The sequence below is a fragment of the Mustela erminea genome, chromosome 4 (genome assembly GCF_009829155.1).
Source record: "Mustela erminea isolate mMusErm1 chromosome 4, mMusErm1.Pri, whole genome shotgun sequence".
NCBI lineage: Eukaryota > Metazoa > Chordata > Mammalia > Carnivora > Mustelidae > Mustela > Mustela erminea.
Window position 1 is genome coordinate 99,040,696 of NC_045617.1, and position 24,306 is coordinate 99,065,001.

Here is a 24,306-nt window from a genome sequence, read left to right on the forward strand (position 1 = left end):
GGACATAGGCAAGGTTAAAGGGACACCCCACCCCCCGCTGCACTGCCGGCTTCCAGTTGGGTCAATTCCATCTGAGCTGAGAAGGGGATACGCAAAGTCTTCACAGAAGACAGAGCTTGAGAGAACAAGAAAAGTAGGTGTTTGGTAAGGTCAAACATTCTAGCAGTCCAAGGAGCAGAAACAAAGGCATCAACCTGGGAGGAAGGAAAAGGTGGGGAGCTTGGAACTGGAGAGAGAGAACCCCAGAGTTTTGTTTGTGGAGGGCCTTAGATGCCATTTTGAAAAACATAGGCTTTGACTGGATCCTGTACCAAAGGAGATGAAATGCTACAAAGGACATATTGGGCCAGTGGAGAAAATTGGAATATAGATGGTAGATGAGGTCAAATTATTTCATCTGTTGAAGTCTCTAAAGTTGATACCTGTCCTGTGGTTCTGTAAGAGCATGGTCTTATTTTTAGAAAACATACCCTGAAGGATTTATAAGTAAAGGACCACGATGTACGCGATTTATTCTCAACTGGGTAGAACAAACATATTGGCGGGGGGTGGGGGCGGTGTGCAGGGAATGGTGTGTGTGTAGAGACAGAGGGAACAAATGGGGTAAAATGTTAACAAAAGGTAAATTTGGGTCAAGGTATATGGGTATTCTTTGCACTATTCTTGCAAGTTTTCTGTATGTTTGAAATTATTCTACTTTGAAGTTTTAAAAGTTCTCAAAATGGTAGAGGAAGAGAATCTTTAAAAAGATACCTATTGCAAACTTCAGCTTAAGACATACAAGTGTAGAATTATTCAATAAAAACTAATATTAGAACACTATCATACCACATGGCTGTATTTCAAAACAACACAGAAAGAGTACTTGAACCACAACATAGGCAATTTTTGACTCTTTGTTTTCTCCTTTTTCATATTTACCTACATCTGTTTTTTTTTTTTTAATTTTAAAAGATTTTATTCATTTATTTGACTGAGAGAGTGAGAGCACAAGCAGGGGGAATGACCAAGGGAGAGGGAAAAACAGACTTCCTACTGATCAGGGAGCCTGAAGTGGGGTTTGATCCCAGGACCCCAGGACCATGACCTGAGTCAAAGGCAGATGCTTAGCCAACTAAGCCATCCAGGTGCCCTAAGCTTTTTGTATTTTTTTTCTTTTTAACTTAAGAATAACATGACCAGATTTGTATTTTGTAACCCGGTTAATTAGAATATTTTTCTTTATATCCAACTAAAACTTGCCTGTTCTAATTTAAGCTAATTTCTTCATGCTTCGTTTTGTTGCTGATATAAAAGAAAGTATCCCACAAATATGTATGTGTACGTGAAATTGTAATCAAATGTGTGTGTCAGCCTTCTGCTTTAATTATGCAACCTTTCCTCATAGGACCTTTTTCCACTCCTTTAATTATCTTTTGGCATTCATCTCTGAGTCCTCGCTCATTTCTCCATATCCTTGATGAGCTGTGGTGACCAAACTTCATAATGATGTACATTCCAGTAGCATGTGGGCTCTCCCCCACGTTTTTTTTTTTTGCAATGGCATTATATTACTGATTCATATCTATAAATTAATAATTGTAGAAGCCTTTCGTTGGTAGTTAATGTTCCACTACTTCTTCATCCAATTAAATTGTATAACTGGGGCAACGCTTCTAGATTATCATTGAGAAAGCCATTTGTGAAAGAACTAAGAACTTTAGTGAAGTCAAGATAGAGTGAGTCACTCATTTAACACACAGCCGCCCTCACAACTTCTCCTTGTTACAGTTTGTCCTATCATCATAGAACAAAATTCAATTACTCTAGCAACATTTGACTCTCACCATGCTATGCTGGCTGCTCTTTCACTTCACACTATTTCAGGTGATTACATGGTAACTGTACAATGGATCCGGCTAGTGTCTCTTCGGGCACTGATGTCAGGTTGACAGTGTAGAATTTTCTTGAAGCTTTACTGCTAAGTATTATGCAAGGCTTTTGGGGCACACTATGCATAAGGTAAGGGTCCTTCCTTAAGTAACTCACAACTCACACAATCATGAAAAATGTAGAAAGTAATATGAGAACACGGTAGAGAGAGCAACCAGCTCTCGTGTGGAGGGAGGGATTTGACGACCCCTCAGAGAAGAGGCAGTACTGAGGTTTCAAAGAATGAGCCAAGTTTTACTATACAGAAAAGGGAGAGAAAGGAATTAGAAATGGAGCAGTGTGCAAAATGCAACCTATGTGTAAAGGTTAGTGGTACAGGCCTTTGGCAAGTGCCCAGTGGTTCCGTCCCCGGCGGAACATTAGAATCATCTTTTAACAAATACTGATGCCCAGGCCCCACCTCTAAAGGTCAGGTCAGGGGTGGGGAACGAGTTTCAGTAGTTAAGAAAGCTCTCTAGGTGACCCTAATGTACAACCAGGTGGTGAAGTAGGAGACTAAGGCATAAAGACCATGGAGGGCAGTAAGGAAATGGCAGGACAAGCCTAGAAAGTGAAGTTGGGGCCCAGTTGCGAAGGGGTTATACTTGTCACGGAGGAGTTTGGTCTTGCAGTGCAGAGAGGAGCTCTCCAGGGCTTTTAAGCAGGGAAATGGCACAACAAAGGTCTCTCTGGAGACCACAAAGATGTTAGGACAGAGAGACTAGAGGCAGAGAAACTGGTCTGGAGAGTTTGCAGTAGTCCATGTGATACATGTTGAAGGCCTGAACAAATGCTCTGGACTGGCTGACTCTTAGGTATAAGAGAGACAGCTTTGGAATATGGAATATGTGTGCATGTGCTACTTGGACAAGGTGTGGAGACAATGGTTCTATTTTCTAAGGTGTAGGATTTGAGATATGTACAAAACCTCCCACTGGAAATGCTCGGATGCTCAGCAGACAGCTGTAAGTAGATCTAAGGTTGTTTATTTTATTTATTCCAAAGGTAATGCGTGATTGGAACTCTTATTAGGAACAAAGCATTCAGACAAGGTTGATACATTGCACGACTCTGGTCATTTCAACTTTGGGTGACAAACTTCCAGACAGACATTAAAGAACATAAAAAGGGCCTACATAAAAGCACAACCAGAGTAAGTGAAGAAAGAATACCTGAAGTAAAAGAGACCTGGGGAGCCAAGATCATTGTTTCAAGTGTACAAAGGGGCATAAGAGAGAGGGATTGGTGGCACTATCTCTGGATCCAGAACAGGACCATGACAACTGTCTGAGTTTGCTGGTCTATACTCTGGTGAATTATTTCCCATACTAAAAAAAATGCAGTGGTATTATTCAAATGAGCATTACACAAGAAGCTTCAGTCCACCCACAGTCAATTCTGAGCACATCCCAGCAGGAAGTGGTTAAATACATTTGAGATCAGTATTTTCAGTTGTTCACCATTTCTGTGGTGGCCCGAATATGGTGACTCATGTCATCATCTGAAACTGAACAAAATCTCACTGCTGCTCTGGGAAAACAACAAGGCAATGGACAATGCACTAGAAAAAAGAAGGGAGAGGCAGCGGATGCCTTTGCTGATCTACCCTATAGCAACGCTGCCCTTCTTGCTTAATTTTCAAAACCCTGATTTTATTCAGGATCCCACATAATCGGGGATGGCAGCCACCTACCACAGCCCCAGGGCATGAACTCTGGTCCAGCTAAGCCAAGCAAAGCAATCCCACTTGCCACTGGAATTTGTTTAGGAATGGGACTATGGCTCTCGCTCATAAGCTGGAAGGGAAAGTGAGCTGGTAAGGGAAAGACAAAGTCTTCCGAGAAGGAATGTCCTACCTGATAGACAGCTGACAAAGAGGTTGCCCTATGTTTCTGCCTTAAACATGGTTTATAATATTTGGGACTGAGACAGCTTTCCAGTGAATATGAGAAATCAACTCTCAACATGAGAATCCTGTCTGCTCAGAAAGGATAAGAAGAAAGAAAGAAAGAGGCTGAGTCTGTGATGATAGCATGATCTCTGAAATTATCAGCCTTAGACTTTTCATTATATGATCTAATTAAAGGTCTTTGCTGCCGAGGCCAATGTTAGATTGTATTAGAAAGTATTCTGGGGCACCTGGGTGGCTCAGTGGTTAAGCCGCTGCCTTCGGCTCAGGTCATGATCTCAGGGTCCTGGGATTGAGTCCCGCATCGGGCTCTCTGCTCAGCAGGGAGCCTGCTTTCTCCTCTCTCTCTGCCTGCCTCTCTGCCTACTTGTGATTTCTCTCTGTCAAATAAATAAATAAAATCTTTAAAAAAAAAAAAAGTATTCTGGATACAGTAGACTAACACTACTCCGACTTAAGAGACAAAACACAGAGTTCTATCTACACAGGAGGTGATAGTTCAATCAATCGATTAATTAAACTTCTGTTGCTAGCATGGTTTTGAAGACTGCAAGAGGAATATAGGTGGAAACAAATTAGAAGTAATTCTGTTAGCCTAAGGTTCATTTTCCATCCACCATGATCGGCTTCTATTTTGGAATAACAAGTGACTACAAATCTTCGGGTAAAACGAGGATGAGTGTCCAAAAATGGCCCCTGGGTGCCACTCAGGGTTGCTGGACAACTAGCCAGCTGGGACTGGGCTTCCTTCTTCTCCCCAGGATTTATCCAAATCCAACTTCTCTTGGGCCTTGAGGGTCCCTCCAAGTTAAGCGGATGGTTTTCCCAGACAAGTACTGTCTACAGCTGGCACCAAAACCCAGATTCTGCAAATCCTCTCATAATGGCCCAACAGACAAGACTGTCCTGATGCCCACGTGGGACCCGGTCTGTACGTTACTGATAGTGAAACTTACTACATGGAACAAGGGAGCTTAAGTTAAAGGCAACCAAGGAAATCACAGAACTCTCAGTGTGAGTTTTAACAGGAAAGCAGTTTCAGCATACTAATTGATACTCTTTGATGCTTGAGAGACATCCACATCTACCGAGTCAGTTCTTTTAAAAAAAAAAAAAAAAAAAAAGCAGACCGGGGGTTCTGGGTGGCTCAGTGGGTTAAGCCTCTGCCTTCAGCTCAGTTTATGATCTCAGGGTCCTGAGTCCCACTTGGGCTCTCTGCTCGGCAGAGAGCCTGCTTCCTCCTCTCTGTCTTTGCCTGCCTCTTTGCCTAATTGTGATCTCTCTATCAAATAAATAAAAAATCTTAAAAAAAAAAAAAAAAGCAGACCACATCAAATGTGTAAAATGCATATGTGAAATAAAAAGTTGGGTACTGCAATGTATTTTATTAACTTGGTGTTTTGGAATGCTTGTTTAGAACAAAAGCCATGAAGCTAAACTATGTTTTTAACTGTAGCTAACTTGAGTCTCAACTTAGTATAAAAATCATAGTCATATCATTCTGGTTGCTCTCAAGCCCATCATGTTGGCTCCCCTCCACAACACTGTGTCTCTAAGTCATTCTATTGAGATCTCACTACATAAATAGAAGACAGTTTCTACTTTGGGGTTCTTCACAGTTGGTAAAAAATTTTACAATTTGTTGTGAGGTTTACCCACATTTTTGCTGCACAATACGAAAATATGTGAAATATATATATATTTTTATATTTTTATAGAAGTATACAAATATTTAAGGGCACCTGGGTGGTGCAGTCTTGGTTTTGGCTTGGGTCATGATCTCAGGCTGCTGGGATTAAGCCCTGTGTCAGGCTCTGCGCTCAACACAGAGTCTGCTTAAGATTGTCTCTCCCTGGGACGCCTGGGTGGCTCGGTTGGTTAAGCAGCTGCCTTGGGCTCAGGTCATGATCCCAGCGTCCTGCGATCGAGTCCCACATCGGGCTCCTTGCTCAGCAGGGAGCCTGCTTCTCCCTCTGCCTCTGCTGCCACTCTGTCTGCCTGTGCTCGCTCTCCCCCCGACCTCTGATAAATAAATAAAATCTTAAAAAAAAAAAAAAAAAAGATGGTCTCTCCCTCTTCTTCTGCACCCCCACCACCTCCTCTTTCTCTCTCTCTCTCTCTCTCAAATAAATAAATAAATAAATCTTTTTTAAAAAGTATACAAATATTTATTCCAGATCTACAGGAATATCTAAAATATGCTCAAAAAATTAAAGTATCCACAATATATCACATGGGTGAAAAATTATGCACAAGGCACTATGCTCAGTTCTGAGACAAGATCCAAAGAGCTGAAGGAAGTAGATCTGGCCTCCAGGACCTTCCCGTCTAGCTGGGGAGGTAGAACGCACACAGTGAGTAGGAGACATGGCAGGGGTGGGAGGGGTGGAGAACACAAGGATGCTAGAGATGCCCAAGTAAAGAGAAGTCATTTTGAACCACTGGCTAGGACTCTCCAGGTGTTGGGTCACTGATCTCGAAATCATGGCTAATTTCTGAGGGCATGCCATTTGCCCATATGCTGACAAAAAAATAAACTCTTCAAAAAAATACAAAAAGTTTTCCATACCAGCTATGTTTGTTTCCCATGGCTGGCGTAACAAACTACCATAAACCTGGTGGCTGAAAGCAAGAGACATTTATTCTCTCACAGTTCCGGAGGGCAGAGTCTGAAACCAGTACTGAGCTTCTCAGTGGGCTGAGATCAAGGTGGAGGCGCTTCCTTCAGAGGCTCCAGAGGGAATCTCTTCCTTGTCCCTTCCAGCTTCTGGCCTTCCTTGGCCCTGGCCTCATGGCTCCAGTCTCTGTCTCTGTGGTTCCATGGCCTTCTCCTCTGGATGATGTCAAACCTCCCTCTGCTTCTCTCTTATGAGAACTTGTCGTTGCATTTAGGGCCCACCCGGATAATCGAGGGTACCCTCTTTACCTTCAATCCCTTAATGAAATCACATCCGCAGTCTATTTTGCCATACAAGGTAACACTCACAAGTTCCAGGGACCTGTTATCTCTGGGGGATATTATTTAGCCTGCTACTCTCCAACATAAGCCCCAAAGCCTTTCAGGCGAGCATCCGAATCACAGAGCAATGCTCTTCATTCACACAAAGTTGAGCTTTTTTGGAATGGAATCAGAAGTCTGTGCTTACTTACCCAATGAACAAGGGCAGTCCTCTCTGAAATACAGAGAGGATCTCTCTCTAATTTTGCTCAGTGGACAAGACTTCACAATTCTGGCTGAAATCCCTGAATATATGACATTAGTATATGGAGATTCCACACCTTGTGGACCAGGGGTTGCAAATCAGCAGCCTGAGAACTGAATTCAGAGGTATGCTTTGAGTCTATATTTAAAAATAGGAACTCTTCTATAAAAATGAGATTTGGGGCTTCCCTGGAAAAACTGAAGAGCTAATAACACCAGCTCCTTAGCGTTCGATGGTAATAAAAAACCAGAGAAATGTCACCATCCTTTTAGATTGAGCAAAGGTCTCCTGGCTCGTCTAGTCCCCATACTGCCTGTTGTCCCTAAAATGGATATACCACATCGATTGCCAATACTTTTAGATGTCATTTATTTTTGTACCTTCACACAACTTGTTTTACTAGAAGAAAAGTATTTCTCAGGGTGCCTGGGTGGCTTAGTTGTTAGACATCTGCCTTTGGCTCAGGTCATGATCCCAGAGTCCTGGGATGGAGTCCCGTATTGGGCTCCCTGCTTATTAGTAAGCCTGCTTTTCCCTCTCTTTCTGCCTGCTGCTCCCCACTGCTCGTACTCTCTCTCTCTTTCTCTATCAAATAAATAAATAAAATCTAAAAAAAAAAAAAAAAAGAAAAAGAAAAATATTTATGTGTTCCCGGACCTCCATCAAAAGTGACAAAGTATGGGCGCCTGGGTGGCTCAGTGGGTTAAGCCGCTGCCTTTGGCTCAGGTCATGATCTCAGGGTCCTGGGATCGAGTCTCGCATCTGGCTCTCTGCTCAGCAGGGAGCCTGCTTCCTCCTCTCTCTCTCTGCCTGCCCCTCTGCCTACTTGTGATCTCTCTCTGTCAAATAAATAAATAAAATCTTAAAAAAAAAAAAAAGTGACAAAGTAAAAGACAGCCTAAAAAGCCCCTCTTGTTTGGAGAAAAATTAGAAAGAAAAAATGTAGTTTTTTTGTTTGTTTGTTTTTGTTTTTGTTTTTAAAGAGAAAAGCAATTCCTTTACTATTTCACAAGCACATACCCAGCTTCTCTGAATCTTCTATATTTCTTCCTCTGCCTCTGGCAGCATTTGAATTCGTAGCTCGTGGTACAGACTGCCTGAGAAGGGAACGCAATGCAGCAGCCCATCCTTTCTTAGGAATTAGCTAACCAGCTGATGGGCAGTACTCTAAATACAGCTCTGCTTCCAAGAATTAACTTGGATAAAGCACTCACTAGAATTAATGCACACTTAGCCTCTTAATACATCAAATAAGCCAAAAGGATAGTAATGATAATTTAAATACTTGGTCTGTGTACAGTACTGTTATAGGTGCTTTGCAATACATTAATCCATTTAATTCTCAACACGCCACCAGTGGGAACTACTATTATTATTACTATTTTACAGATAAGGAAACTGAGGCACAAGCAACTTGTCCATAGTGCTGTGATCATCAACCTGCCTCCCCCGCCAATTTTCTAGATAGGGAAACAGAGACACAAGTGACTTGCCCAAGGTTACATAACTCATAGGTGACAGAACTGAGACAGGAACCCAGGCTGACTCAAAAGAAAGGTCACAAAAGATCCAAAGATAATGAAATCTTTTGAGGATTTGAGAATGAGAGGCATTGGAAGTACTTTATAGCTCAAAGTCCAAATATGGAAACCAGTGATGTGGCCATGCTCTAGTTGGCCTCATTCTGCAATCAAACATCAGGGAACCCAGCAGGGACCTCCCCAGCATGGACTGTCTGCAATGGGGGCAAAATGAATGCAGACAAAGAGGGCTTGGGTCCCAGTTTCAACTCAAATGCATCATCACAGAGACTGAGCTCACAGGCTTGTTGATTGTTTTTAAATAGCAAATGATGTAGTGATGACTGAATGCCTTTACCTGTCCTGCAGAATTATCACCATCTCTTTGATTTTTGTGGGTTTTTTTAAAAAGGAAAGGTTTTTATTTTTATATTATTATTTTTTGAATTTATTTTATTTTTTTAAGTAATTTGTATACCAAATGTGGGACTTGAACGCAAGACCCCAAGATCAAGAGTCAGATGCTCCACTGACTGAGCCAGCCAGATCCCCCCTCCTTGGGTTTTTAATACTGGGTGTGGGGAGTCGGCCTTTGCCCTTATCAAGGGACCCACCTGTGATGGAAACCCTGACCACCCAAGCTCACAGCACTTGGGCAAGGACTGTTGTTGGGGTCATTTAGTGGTCTTTTTAAAGATGTTCTTTTTAACTCAAACTGAATAATTTTCTGGGACTGTCACATATTGTAGATTGCCATTATTCTGACAAAAACTGAGATGCTCTTGACACACCCATTTTTTGCAGCCCATCCAGTCTTTTGATGAACACTGAACAGGGGTCTTTTCCCCATAATGCTACTTGCTGTGGGCACAATATGTTCTGGGTCCAATTTCTTCATTTTCCTTTATGGAATAGATAGCAGAGTATACAGAGAGAATGGGGTACAAAATACATATCATTTGTAAGATAGCAGTTTGATCAGTTAAACCGGTTCTCTCAGGATTTGCTGAGTCTAGTCCAGATCCCACAGGTAGAACCAAAGGCACTAACCCCTGTACTTGGAGGACCTCTTGGTCCTTAGGTTTTACTTTCTATGCAGTCGGGACATTGGACTTGATGAAGTGAGGCGGCTGTCTGCTTTAATGATCGCTGATTCTGTTATTCTATGTCAGGATTCAAGTAGTTTTGTCTAAGAAAGAAAAAGGGGGGGTTGCTCAGTGGCTCAGTTGTTAAGCATCAGCGTTCAGCTCAGGTCAGGATTTCAGGGTCCTGGGATTGAGCCCCGCATTGGGCACCCTGCTCGGCGGGAAGCCTGCTTCTCCCTCTCCCACGCCCCCTGCTTGTGTTCCCTCTCTCACTGTGTCTCTCTCTGTCAAATAAAAAATTAAAATCTTTTAAAAATAATAACTTTTAAAAAATAAAGATTAAAAAAAATGGACCCAGTGTTCCCACTTTTCCCGTCACACACGTAAGAGCTAGCAAAGGGAAAGTAGCCCAGAGTGACCCTGTCCATTGTATGACTTCTCTCTGTTAGAGGGGGACAGTGCCCCACTGGCTCAGCCAGGCCCCCAGATCAGAATCTACTCCTTCCGTTCCCTTCGTCCAGCTCAAACATCACCTCAAGAGCCTCCTGTCCCACGATAGCTTTCTATCCGAGCCACCATAGCACCCTGTCCCCACCTCACTGCCAGCCCGTCCCTGGCGTCAGTGACACACAGGTCTGCCCTCAGGATCGGCAGGGACACTCACTGCGCTCCCTTCATCTCTGTGCCATCACACCTCACATTCCACTTGCACACAGTAGGTACTCATTGTTTGTATGATCAAAATTTGAATTTTAGTCTTTGCTAATTATTTCCTATACCAGCCCTGGTAAGTATCTCCCAACACAGCGCTATTTCCTCACGTGCAACGTGATGATCATCAAGTTGTTCGACCTGACCGGAAATGCTCTGGAATTCTAAAATGGAAGAGCAGTAAATACCATAGAAAGGCTGCCGCCGGCAGGCCGCCAGGGTCCTCCCACCCCAATGCTGGAATTACTGTGTCTCAAGGAATCACAGAAAGGCCTCCTCAATGTCATCAGCTCAGGCCTTTGGCCTTTGGGCAAAGCTGTACTCAATGAACACAGACATACAGCTCTTTTTCGCTTGTAGAGTTCCGACAAACCTCTGAAACCAATGTCATGGTTTCTCTGTCTAGGTGACATTGGGGAAAACCTTCCTGCCATCCGCCCCAATTCCCTCCCTTCAGCTTCAATCCTCAGCGGAGGCAAAGAACATCTGCTCGTGGCCAGCAGTGCATACCTGCTCCCCTGCTCGTTCCCAGCCTGCAGAACAGGCTGAGGGCGAGGACAATGGGAGTCCATTCTTCAGTCTGAATCTCGGACCGTCAGTGAATAAATGTCACAATTACCAATTCTCCAAGAGAGAACACAGAAAACTGTACACAAACTTGGTCTTATCTGGGAATTGCGGTTCACCGGCCCTGCTAAATCCAGACTCTTCTGAGCAGCTTCTCTCCCTCCGCCTTAAATCGTGTTACACTGAAACTTATCTGTCCTCCTAGGAAAGCTGAATTATGTGCAAAATCATTCAATGGCTCTTCTCACGGCACTTCAGCGCTCCCTTTTCCTTAATCCTGCAGGTAACAGCGCATCGTACTCTGGGTCCAATAGTGTCATAACTTTGCAAGAGTTAAGTTAAGACTGTTAATTTACTTTAAAAAGGGTACTAAAAATAGTACATCTGTGTTTATATTTTCCTCTCTGGGGCCTAATCTTTCTGCCCATATTCATTTCAGCAAAAACATCTTCTAAGTACTCTGCCTCTTAGGTTAGTGCTTTTTTTTGCCTTGGGGACAGCCGCTCGAAGCTAGGAAAGCCAAAGGAACCTTCTTTATGCGGAATTTGCTTTGCTTTTACGAAAGACGGTTTTGGCTATCGCATCAACTGGAGTGAGGAGCGAAGAAAATTAGCTAGCTGGTATGCCTCTGCTATTCCCCAGAAACTGCTCCCGCCTCTCCCTCCCTCTCCTCCTTCAACCCCACTTCTGAGCAAAGAACTCCTCGTGCACCAGAGCCCTCGGAAGCACGACTTCCCACTGCTTCTCCTACAGGCCCAAAGGGTGCTCTCGCCTTGAACCAAAAAAAGTCTTTGGTCACTTGGAGATTATTTCTAAACGAGGGCACATCACTATAGGTGGCTCGTGGGGGCTGTGAGGAGCTGAAGTTAGTGTGAGAGGCTGAAGAGCAAAAGGAAGAAGAACACTCCGACTTACGCGAAACTATGGATGAGCTCGGGGACAGCACCCCCCAGCCTTAACAATGAAGGCTGTCGTAGGTGACAATAGTCCAGCATGGTGGCCTGCCTGAGAACCACCTCATGATTGAAGGGGGGCAGGGCAGGCTGAGGTGAAGATGGAGGAAGTGAACGAGAAATACGGTGTAGCTCAAGGGCTGTACAAATCTTGTAACTTGGGCTGATCTCACTCAACAGAAGGTGCTTCACTATCACACACAACGAACAAGTCAATAAAACATATCAAAGAGGTAAAGACTTAATATAAAAATAAAACAGGGCAGGGGTCAGCGAGCATCTTCCATGAAAGGCTACTAAATATTTTTGGCTTTGAGGGCTATGTCTCTGTCACAACTACTCAACCCCTGCCAGTATAGCCCCAAAGCCCTCACTCACACACGGTATGTAAATGAATGGGTTGTGTTCCATACAGTCGGTGTAAAAAAAAACAGGCAGCAGGCAGAATATGCCTACAAAACACAATTTGTCTACCCCAAAACGGAGGAAATCTGCACATAAACATTTTAGCCCTCTCCACATAAGCCTTGTGTACCATGGGGTTCTAGGGGTTATGGCGTTACACAAACTGGGTTTCTCCTGAGAATATAAATATCTTGAGGGCAGAATTTTTCTTCCGTTCCTCATTCTAGTCCCAGCATCAAGACGGGGCCTGGCATGTAGTTGGCACAAAGAGCTGCTCACAATAAGCATTTGTTGAATGAATGAATGAATGAATGAGCACATTATGGGTCTTTAGAGGGTAATTTTTTTTTTAAGATTTTTATTTATTTATTTGACAGAGAGAGATCACAAGTAGGCAGAGAGGGAGGCAGAGAGAGAGGAAGGGAAGCAGGCTCCCTGCTGAGCAGAGAGCCTGATGTGGGAACTCGATCCCAGGACCCTGAGATCATGACCTGAGCCGAAGGCAGTGGCTTAACACACTGAGCCACCCAGGCGCCCCTTTAGAGGGTAATTTTTCACTATTGGTGACTTTCTTGTACCACCGACTCCAATCCCACTGCATACTCCATCCTCTCGTGCCTCCCTTCTCTGCAAGACTGGACGACTATATGGGGCCAGAACACACAAATTACGAATCCTACGAATTCATACACAAATGCATGAAAACATCTGTTTTTCAATTGCTAAGATAACACGCAGGAATATATACCTTTTTTCTCAGTTTTGTCTGAGTTAAATCACTCTTAAATAAATTTACTGTCAGAGCAAAGGCAGTGTCCAAGAGGCCAAAACCATTAATTATTATCTTTTGGGAAGTACAAGTTCATACAGATAGTAACTTTCATGACATTGTCAAGTATGCAGTTGGACATTACACCATAATACTTTACCTTGGACTCTGGGACATTATCTTCCACAGTAACGACGAGGGCAGCCACTCGTTATCAGCACTTTAGCACAGGTCATATTACACCTACAGAAAGGTAAAATATGACTCACCTTGATCTCTCCTCACAAGCCCTTGGCCATTGCTGTACATTTATCAAATGGCTACTAAGAGCTCTGGGTGACGTGGTAAAAGTACCAAAGGAAATGCAAGGCACTACTACTGTGGCCCTCCCATTTTAAAAAATTGAGTTAAGACAACAAACTTAAAATTCTAGAAAAATTTAAGGTAAGAGAATATATAACCCAATGTCAATCAGTATAGCCTAAATGCTAACTAAGTTCAACAGGACCTAAATTCAACACAGATATAGCATACAGCGGAGGAAACTTCAGACTACAGAATTAGATTTTTTTTTTCCTATAAGGGACTTTAATGATGATCCAATTCCTTCACTTTACGGATGAGACCTAGAGACCCAATTAATGTGAATGGAATCTTGGGATGCCTCAGTTGGTTAAGCAACTGCCTTCGGCTCAGGTCATGATCCTGGAGTCCCGGGATGGAGTCCGCACATTGGGCTCCCTGCTCAGCAAGGAGTCTGCTTCTCCCTCTGACCCTCCCCCCTCTACACTCTCATTTTCTCTCTAATAAATAAATAAAATCTTAAAAAAAATCAGTAGAATCTTTGTTATCCTCAGAGTAGCACATCTTTTAATGTGTGAATGTAAGAAGTGTTCTAATAGTCTTTTTAAAGTGTATAACTGTATTGTTAATCCTGAACCACATACTAAAAAAAGGGGGCAGATGATGTGCTTTCTTCAAACTCGGAGACGACTTCACAAGTCCACACATACGGGGCTTCATTTCACCTGCACAGGTGAGCCAGACCACAAGCACTCTTTCTATGAAGGTTTCGACTTTCAAAGCACAGTGAGTCAGGCACTGACTCATTGTGCCAGGACACTTCAGTTTCCTTGCAAGGCAATCAGGAATGGAAGTTTTCCACTGGGCTTGAGTAGCTCCTTAGGATCAGCTGCATAGTAGTATTCTCCTAACATCACACTGCACCTCACTAGGAGCAGAGAGGGTGAGTTTGGATGCCCACATCAACTTTCCTTACCATCTTGAGAAGACCTGTGCTTACTCTCTTCGTTCTCTGGCTGCAAGTAGACACATCTCCAATTTCTTCCTGCCGTTAACACTCAGCACTGTAATGCAACTTGCCCATAGAATGACTCGCTTTACCAAATTGCTTTTATGAGGTAATTTTCCAGAACACATGTGTATGGATAACAACATCAGAGCTGTTTCGGGGTAAGGAAAGTCACAACCTAGGATAGGGTGGCATCGTAACCTGCAAACAACGTGTGTGTGTGTGTGTGTGTGTGTGTGTGTGTGAATCAGCCCGTGTACTCCTCTGCACGTTCTCCTAGCCACACGTGCTGAGGTCCGCAGAGAGGAGATTTCTAGTCCTCCACTCTCAGGACGCTGTGGCTGGCAAAGACAGCCAAGGAGAGAATTTATGGTTAAGTGAGACTCTCCTCACAGGATGACAGATCAACATACACAGAAAGGTCACAGTACCCAGAATTCTGCCAAGAAAGCACCAGGCAAGGAGTTCTGCCATTAATAAAGATGCTCACACACACCCCAGAAGCAGAAAAATAGAAGGCCTAGGTACAACTCCAACTCAGCAAGATCCCGAAAAATGAAACGGAGGCGCTTTCTGCAAGAGAAGCAGTGAGAGGAAAACACACACACACACACACACACACACAACTTAGAAGGCAGTAGTGTTCCTGGCAAGGTTCAGATGGAAAAACAGCAACAGATCCCAGAAGCAGAACTGCAGCCAGGAAGAACCTCAGCTCAAGCCATGTTAAGCAAGGTCAGGATAGTGCTCAGGGAGGATTCATTGCATGCCTGTCTGTCCTCTGGGTCTCAGGGCTGAGCCGTGACTTGTAGTTTACTACAAGTCAGTCAACTAATACCTACCAAATAGGTCCTAAATGTTCAGGCCCCTTCGAGTCACTGAATCACTGGGGGATGTAGGGCAGGACCAACCCTGTAGAGATACTACAGACCATCTTCATACCACCCCCTGCTAGGGGAGGCATGGCCCCTCTTTTCAAATCTAGGAAATCCCACCAGGCTGCAGGAATAATCAGTGCCCTCGGGCCCTGACCTCAATTCTGCCTGACTCCAAAGCCCAAGACATCACACTACCGTGTATAAACTATGGCTTCTGCCCTGAAGAGGCTTAAAATAACCTAAACCAATTAGAGATCAATGCAGCCAATATAATAAAGGATTAACAAACAAGCATTCTCCCTCTCCTACTCCCCCTGCTTATATTCCCTCTCTCAGTCTTTCTCTCCATCAAATTAAAATCCTAGAAAAAAAAAAAAAGACTTTAAAGAAAGAGGGTGTCTGGGTGGCTCAGTTGTTAAGTGTCTGCTTTTGGCTTAGGGCATGATCTCAGGGTCCTGGTATAGAACCCCACATCGGGCTCCCTGCTCAGCGGGAAGCCTGCTTCTCCCTCTCCTGCTGCCCTGCTTGTGTTCCCTCTCTTGCTCTCTCTCTCTGTCAAATAAATGAACAAAATCTAAAAAAAAAAAAAAAAAAAAAGACTTTAAAGAAAGAGAAGAGGAGGGTCCCTGGCAGGGTCAGTCTGGAGAGTGTGGCAGTCTTGATCTCAGGGTCATGAGTTTGAGCTCCACGTTGGGTGTAGAGATAACTTAAAAAAAGCTTAAAAAAATAAAGAAAGAGAAGATAAATGAATAGTTAGAGAACACGTTAGGGAAGGAGGTTGTGGGATCCTTCTCAAAGGATGGGTAAGATTCGCCCAGGAGAATGGGGAGGAAGGGGGGTTTCTAGGGGTGCAATCTGGGCAGTGACAATGCAGTGGGAAGGAGCCTGGCCCCCTTAGCAGGACAGCCAGACCAAGCCGCATAGAGCACGGGGACAGGGATGTATGCTGAGCTGAAAATAGGATTTGGATAGAAGGGGTGAGGCCTGATTATGAAAGCTTTGAAAAATCAGGCAAATTATTTTAGACCTGAGATAGCACATGGAGAGGAACCAGGTTGAAAGGCAAGGAGAGAGTAGAGGAAGTGATAGTTTAGAAAAATTAGATGGACAAATGCCGAAGAGAAGAGAAAGGGGAACGACTCATTCATTCATTCACTCATTCATTCAGCAAACAGGTCCTGAGGACTTATTAAGAGCCAGGCTTGGGTGGCCAGCTAAGAGGCTGTTCCAGTCCTCCAGAGAGGAAGGGTGAGGTTCTGGATTAGAATATGGAGGGAGGGATTGGCATAAATCACATTTCAAAGGTCTTGGTGACTCACGGATACAAAGGATGAAGGAAATGAAGGAAAAGATGGTTAAAGATAATTCCAAAGGTTCAAGATTGACATGATTTTCCACCTTTATTGGGAACCTCAAAAGGCACTGAGAATAAAACAATGAAAGTATAAAAAGTGCTTCGTTGGTGCTGCATGGTCAACAAAACCCCCAAAGACCCATTCTTTACCCTGGGAGCCCATTTACAGGTAGTCTGTAGGTAAGAAACTCCAGTGAGAAAAACCACTTCTGTGTGAGTAAATGCTGAGTTCCCTTGGCAAGGAGCACAGACCTCTGCCTACTCAGACAGGTTCCATCAATCCTCCAAGAAATCCCCCTATCATCTAAAACAAAACCGATCTCACTAAGAGACAGGGCTGCCCACTCATGCCCAGCCAACAGCTTTGGCTTTGGAGAAGGGGCAAGGCAAAGTGGACAGGGGGTAAACAGAAAGTAAGCAGGGTCCCTAGGGGGCTGGACCTTAGGAAATGGGGCAATAGTACAGGACATTATTTTAAACAGAGGATCCCAGCACTGCTCTCATTTCTACACCCACTTCCTAGTGTTTTACAATTACTGGTCCTCAGATAGATAGGAAGGCCTTAAAGAGTCTTTACCAAATTGCAGCTCTTTGTCCAGAAACTATTTCAAATGTGCATATCTATGCATACATTAACTCCTAGTACAGCTAGCATATGTCTGAGACACAAATTCTTTTTAATAATTTATATGTTGACTACACAAATTTCAAGCTCATTTTAATTTTACATTCAGCAACAGTACAATTCACTATTGGGGCACATCCTCAAAGCCTACTCACTGGAAAATGCAAGAAATGAGAAGTGTAGCTATCAAACTTCTATTGCTACGAAGAGTGCTCCGGGCCAAAATAAAAACACAAGTCTCAATACCTTGGAGAAATCTAGACTTGCATGCAAAATTCAAGGCAGTATCCTCTCAGCATAGCCCAGCTTTAGTAAAAGCAGATCTTTACTTAATTCTAAGCAGAAATGAATACTTTCTTCCGCAGAATGATGCCTTAAACTACTTTTATATTTAAAAGTAAAAGCCCTCAATGTCAGTGTCCAAGTCAGACTTGAAAAGACACATTACAAAAGAAACGGCTGCTCTGGAAAAAAATCCTTCAACACCCCTCTCCTAACATCTACTCAGGTTAGTAAGAAGAAATCAGAGCAGAAAGAAACCCAGTGAAAAATGGTTGCACATAAATGTGAGAGGATTCCTGCTAAGACCCCATGTGGGACAGCCACAGGCCTAGTCAGGAAAATTCCAAGAACAAGTCCTCCACATTCTACTAAGGGGGCTTCAAACCCCGCACGGGTCTTTCCTCTCCCTAACACCGAAAGGTAAACACCCATCAAAATCTTCCAGACTCCGAGCAACCCGGAGTTTCCAAGCCAAGAGGGAGAGAGCCACATGACCGCGAGACAAACTACAGCCCAGGAGCCTCTCCCTCTCCTTCCAGCCCCTCGTGGGGGCCCCGGGTAGGGGTCCCTGGGCAGCTCCAGTCCTTCAGCCCCTGTGACAGATCTCCCGGCGGAAGCCCCTAAACCCCTAGCCCCACTTACTGGCGCCGCGAACCCAGGCGGGGGCCCGCCCCTGCGGTGAGCGCAGCTCCTCGGCGACTGGGGCGCAGCGGCCCGCAGGGGAACTGGGGATGGGGGCGATCCCTGCTAGGACGGGCCGAGCGGTCCGTGCAGGGATGCCCGGGAGGTCCGGCGAGTCGCACGGGCCGCGCAGCGCATGGTGGAGCAGCAGGAACCCGGCCGCTCTCCAGCCTCCGGCAGAAAAACAAACAAAAGGCAGGGAGGCTTCTAGCGGGGACGACCGGCCGCTTTCCCTGGGAAAAGTTACCCTGCAGCTCCCCTCGCTGGCCCTGCGCGTCCCTGCACCGCGTCCAGGCCGCCCGGGGGCGCCGAGCCGCGGCGCTGCGCTCCCTGCCGGGGCCGACCGAGCCCAGGGATCTCTGCGGCCCGCTGACCGCCCGTGCGCCCCCCAGCTCCACACGCACGCCTTTTTGCAGGTCGGCTGCCTCAGGTACCCAGATTTAGAAATGGAGGCTGTGGGCGCAGGTTCTGAGTACATTTCATTACAGGTAATCATGGTGAAAACCCTTTCCCGGCTTTCGGAAAAACGTAGCCGGGGACGCACGACATTGTGAATGCAATCAGTGCCCCTGAAACGTACACTCCAACACGGTTAAGATGGCAGATTGGGTTAGTTGTCCCTCAAGAAAAATATTTAAAAATAAACATGCAACGGATTGCCCCGTTCGCGTTCATGTGAGCTGGAAGAGTTAGCAACTTGAGTTTGAAAAACTGGATTGTTAATCCAGGTGGGAAACTCATTAGATATGATGTACGCAACAATTGTCCTCTGTGTGTAACTAGTTATATGTAACCGAACGCTTGTGTGCTAAACACACTTGTGTCCTAAATTATACTGTAGACATTACCTTAAATCAACCATACAAGGACTGGTTCTGGAAGTGCCTTGAGACAAGAAACTGCTTCAAGACTCCTGATTTAAATTCATGCAATTGCCCCACGTCTTTATATTTTTCAGAACTAGTTTAATGCCCATAGCAGAGGGGGCAACTTTAGTTGGAGGCATTACAATCATCTGAGGACTTGTGAAAGCAGACTGATGGGCCTTATTCCCAGAATTCTGGTGTTCATGCTTCTGGTCCAGGGAACCGTACTGCCATAAGCAACACAATTTTAATCAATAAAGCAATAGCCCATTTACACACTGCGGATCTTTGTCTGAGTTTAGATTCTCCAGCTCATCACCATATCGATTTTCTCTGCTTTTATTTTTGATTCTAAGAACTCAGCATTGTTTTTTCCTAATAGAATCTATAACAAAGACCTGAATCCCTCTTTCTTCTTGCTCCTATTGAAGAAACCCACAAGACACAAGATTTCCTGTCCCAGAAGGGAAAGGATCATCTGGCCACTTGGGAAATGTATAACATTTATCTATCTTTGTGTTTACCTATATAACACCCAAACCATATGGTAAATGAAAACTGAAAGTCTTTGTCAATGAAAAGATAGAGAGACAAGAGGGGTGAGCTAATAAATTATATTCTGCTCCCATGAAAGGTGATTTTTTTTAAAAGATTTTATTTATTTATCAGAGAGAGAGAGGGAGAGAGAGCGAGCACAGGCAGACAGAATGGCAGGCAGAGGAAGAAGCAGGCTTCCAGCTGAGCAAGGAGCCTGATGTGGGACTCGATCCCAAGACGCTGGGATCATGACCTGAGCCGAAGGCAGCTGCTTAACCAACTGAGCCACCCAGGCGTCCTGAAAGGTGATTTTTAAAGTATCTAAAATTACCAGTTGTCCAAGCAAGTCTACCCAGCAAATACAGGGACTCTCTTGTTCTACCTTTAACAAGGGTCCACTGAGCTAGTATGTGATTTAGGTCAGGAAAATTATAATCCTGTAAACATAATATGATAGGATAATACAAACCTGAAGTATAGTGGATACAGGGGATATTGGTCTAAAATAGAATATTAGTAACTGAAATAGAAGAGCATTTTATTTATTTAAATTTTAATTTATTTATTTGACAGAGAGAGAGCACAAGCGGGCGGAGCAGCAGAGGAAGAGGGAGAAGTAGGCTGTCCGCTGAGTAGGGAGCATGATTAGGGATGGGTCCTAGGACCCTGACACCATGACCTGAGCTGAAGGTAGCCGCTTAACTGACTAAGCCAACCAGGTGCCCCATATAACATTTTAATAAAATAGGTGTTTAATTTATCATTATGAATACTACTTATTATTTTAAGATTTATTATTAATTAGAATAGAAATAATCTGTATTAATTAACCAAGATATCTTAAATTAGCATTCAACATGTTTAATGAAATGGAGTAGTTCTGAAAACATTTCAGTACCTCATTGTTTATTTGCAAAACTAATTTTTTTGTGTTCATGAGTCACATATCACTTTCTTCTATTATAAATCCTTACATCTGACCTTCCCACCCATTTAAATTGCAAAATCTAATTTTAAAGAGGTCATTGGGAGGAAATCATCCTTAAAAGACTAAAGTTTTTTTTAAAAAGTAAAGCTGTTAAGTTTCTTGGCCTTCGTTAAACATGAAGTTCCTTTTTCTAGGTAGCTGATTTAGGGAGCAATAAAAACACCTATCTGAAGGGTGGATCCTAATATTAAAAGAAAGCAGTTGGGTTTTCTTATGGTAGCTTATTTTACCCCCACCCCCACTTTTTTACTCTTTTTTTTTTTTTTCCTGCCGAAGATGTATTGCATTTCTAGTATCTCCAGAATAAAATAATGGGTAATAGATTTAAACTCTGGGATTGATGAACTCAGTCTTGGAAACCTAATCACTGCTAGTACCTGACACTTGGTAGAAATCGTAGAAACTCAGTAAATGTTTGCCAAATGAAGGTATGAGGCTGTAAGACTGTGGGTTTTCACAGAGCATGCAAACTTCCGTACTGAAAATAATGTAAAGTGTGGAAACATAATAAATTGCCTGACAAATAAGGGTGTCTTCTTAGGAAACAAAGTCAGGTGTTTGGGCTTTAAGAGGTGGGGCTAGTATCGCGGGATAAGTTCCGGCACTCTACGAGAACAGCGGACTACAAATCCCAGAGTACCTCCCGGGCGCCGTCTCCGCAGGACTCGGGTTTCAGGGCCTTAAAAGCCCCAACGTCTTTCGCCGGTTGCATGATGGGATCTATAGTAAGACAATCTTTGCGGGGCATTTATATTGTCTTGCTTCTCTCTTGAGCCTGTCTTTTCCTCAACCTCCAGATCCGTGCTTTCAAAAAGTTTAGCCATTCTAACAGCCTGTGACTGTTAGTGGAGTTTCGCTGTTTCCCCGCATTCCCGGCGTGGTACTCTGGACAACCTCGGAAAGGCGTACTAGCGACTTTCCGGAGCACCAAGTTCAATGCTCTTTAAGGGTTGTTCGCCTTTGGGTCTCAACCCTAAATTTTCAGTTATAAACACTTTTTAGATAATTATAGTTCAAGTTTGCATAAGGGGTCCCTGAGACAAACCCGTGGGTTGAATTTCGGGTCAGCAAACTGGTGACCCGATTGCCAATTCCGCGTCGCGCCCGCAGTAGGCCCACGCCACCGACCCCTCCACTAGGCGGCGCGCGCGGGGCAGGTGAGCCGTGAGGCGCACGCAAGCAGTGGCGGTACTGCGCATGCTCAGTGCGCCGGCACAGGTTTCCGCAGTAGAGTGGGCAGCTACGCCGCGGCGTCCGGGCTCTCCAGTAGCGCCGACGCTCTGGTGTTCGTACGGTCCTCGGCCTCCGCTGGCAGCGGGCGTCCCTCCGCTCCGCGACTTCCCGGCCGTGGCTCTAGCGCGCCCGGATCTGGCCCCCTGCCCCGCGAAGATGGCTGCCGTACGCCGGGCCCGCAGTTACTGCCGCTGCCTGGTGCGCTTCTCCGACCGAGAACTCTGCTAAGCCCCGTTGCAGTAGACGGGCAGGAGTAGACACCCGGACACCCAGCACACCTCCTCGGGGGAGCGGTGCAGAGGGGGCGCGGAGAGCCCCTCGACCGCGGCCGGCTGCCCCGCCAGCATGGTAACCCGGGAGGGGGGACTCGGAGGGATACTGTGAGGCGGGAGTGCGGTCTGCAGAAGAGGGTAGGCCTGGGAGGAGCCCCGAGAGAGCGGGAAGTGGAGACTGGGAGGAGTGGGAACTGCTCGGCCGCCACCCACTGTAAGGCCCTTGGCCTGAGCGGCCGTGGAGCGGGTGCCAGCCCTGACCGCTCCCCGCGGTTCCTTCCAGCTGAACTCCCCCCCCCCCCCACAGTCCCCCGCGGCCCCCGGTAGCCGGGACCCGATGTGAGGAAGAGCGGGTGTGCAGGAGAGCAGAGAAGAATGCCTTTTCTTGGTTCGCTGAGGACAGCGAGCCAGTCTTACTCTCCTCTAGGGATTTTATCCAAAGCAATAAGGATAGGTTGAGGTGAGCCGTAGCAGGTCTGAAACTGGCGGGCGGGGAAGGGGGGAGGGAAGCCTTGGCAAACGGAGACACTTGTTGATTTATTCCCCCTCCGGAAAGCAGTACCCACGGAGAAGCCGTTTAGATCCTTTAGTTAGTCCTGGGGTTGGGACGCACCTGCCCCGTGACGCGTCATTGCCGAGGGTAGGATGTTGGCAGGCGGTCCTGGCTGGGTGGGATCAGAGAGATTATGTCTCACCTCCCAGCGGTGAGGGCCTGAGCAGCGTCAGTGCGGTCCAAATGGAGAGGGACTGAGTTAAGCTCCAGAAATTGACCACGCAAATTCCATGGGACTGTTTGCATGCTGGAATCTGTAGTCTCTGCTCTATGCTACCTTTCTCTGGCTTTGAATAAATTTCCCATCTGAGAAGCTAATCTCTAGCTAGGATTAAATGAATCAAATGTGAAGTGATACCAGAATAATGAGTTCATCGCAGACAGTCAAGTATTTATTGAATAAGTGGATGACTGAAAGAATTTATTGTATTAAGTTAACCTGGAGGATAGAAAAAGCAGTAATTGTGCCCTTCAACTTTCAGAAGTGGTTCTCTGACCAGGATTAAGCACTTAATTTCTTATATTTTCGTTAATCCTGTTTGAAGATTTTATTTTTTTTTCTTTTTTTTAAAGATTTTATTTTATTTTATTTTATTTTTTTATTTGACAGAGAGAGATCACAGGTAGGTAGAGCGGCTGGCAGAGAGAGAGAGGAAGGGAAGCAGGCTCCCTGCCGAGCAGAGAGCCCGATGCGGGACTCAATCCCAGGACCCTGAGATCATGACCCAAGCCGAAGGCAACGGCTCAACCCACTGAGCCACCTAGGCGCCCCCGTTAATCCTGTTTGTAAAACAGGAGTAAAATGATGGAGACGTGAACTGCTCACGCAAAAGGTGCTGCTTATGTCAGACTCAGTTATGAAAAATAACGTGAAAATCTTTGGGTGACAGCTGGGGACCTATTTATCTCAGTTGGCATTTGAGTTGGCAAAATGTAGTAAAACTCCCAACTTACATAGTCATCATACGACCAGAATTAAAGTAATAAAGGATTGGAATTCAATAATAACAGGAACTCAGGGGAGAAGATGGCTTTCTGTATTATTGATTTCTCATTTCTTTTCCTCATCCTTGAGATATGCACAATTGGTTAATTTGGGATTTTTTTTTTTTTTTTTTGAGCACTTACTAGTAGCCTGGCATAATTTTAGAGTCCCAGCACAATATTAGATCCTCAGTATAACCAGATAAAATCACCAGAGGTGATTTATGGTAAACTTTGAATCATAGATTCTCGTATATGAAAAGGGACCTCAGAGGTTCCCATATCCAACACCCTCTCTTTACAGGTGTGAAAGCTGAGGCCTGGTCAGGCTTTTACTATAACTCCAGCAATGTATTTGGCTCTCTGAGATGACTGATGCTTGTTCCCAACACACTGACTCTAGGGAAGAGACAAAATGTTAATACAAATATTAGATGCTATGATACAAGCACAAGTTTTGTAGGCAAACAAAGGCAATTCAGAAGACCAGAAAGTCCTTTTTATTGGGATAGCCCCTGACTGGGACCTTGAAGGATGAGAAATAGCCAAATGAGGAAGAAATTATTCCAGGTGGAGAGAGCAAGCAGCATATGCTAGAGCTTGATGCTGGAGAGAGCAGAGAAAGCTGTTGAAAGAAGTCACTTAGGCATGACTGCTAGGACAGAGCTAGAAGGCTGAGTTACTAAGGGGATACCCTAGAGAGCTCAG

General features: G+C 44.8%; 2 protein-coding genes across 4 annotated transcripts in view; one reads left to right on the top strand and one right to left on the bottom strand.

The window, feature by feature from the left end:
* CILK1 (ciliogenesis associated kinase 1) overlaps positions 1 to 18,456 on the bottom strand; it is a 59,214-nt gene extending 40,758 nt beyond the window's left edge. Inside the window, exons 1-2 of one of the 2 annotated variants that reach the window (XM_032340260.1) lie at positions 18,127 to 18,456; positions 13,194 to 13,276 (exon numbers count right to left, since the gene is read on the bottom strand). The gene's annotated coding sequence lies outside the window, so the exon portion shown is untranslated. The remainder of the gene's footprint in view (positions 1 to 13,193; positions 13,277 to 18,126) is intronic. The other variant, XM_032340261.1, reaches the window with a different exon arrangement.
* Positions 18,457 to 22,023: 3,567 nt separating this feature from the next.
* FBXO9 (F-box protein 9) overlaps positions 22,024 to 24,306 on the top strand; it is a 39,987-nt gene continuing 37,704 nt past the window's right edge. For both annotated transcript variants that reach the window (XM_032340263.1, XM_032340264.1), the window contains exon 1: positions 22,024 to 22,137. In XM_032340263.1, the coding sequence (XP_032196154.1) occupies positions 22,135 to 22,137 (3 nt within the window). In that variant the 5' untranslated portion in view covers positions 22,024 to 22,134. The remainder of the gene's footprint in view (positions 22,138 to 24,306) is intronic.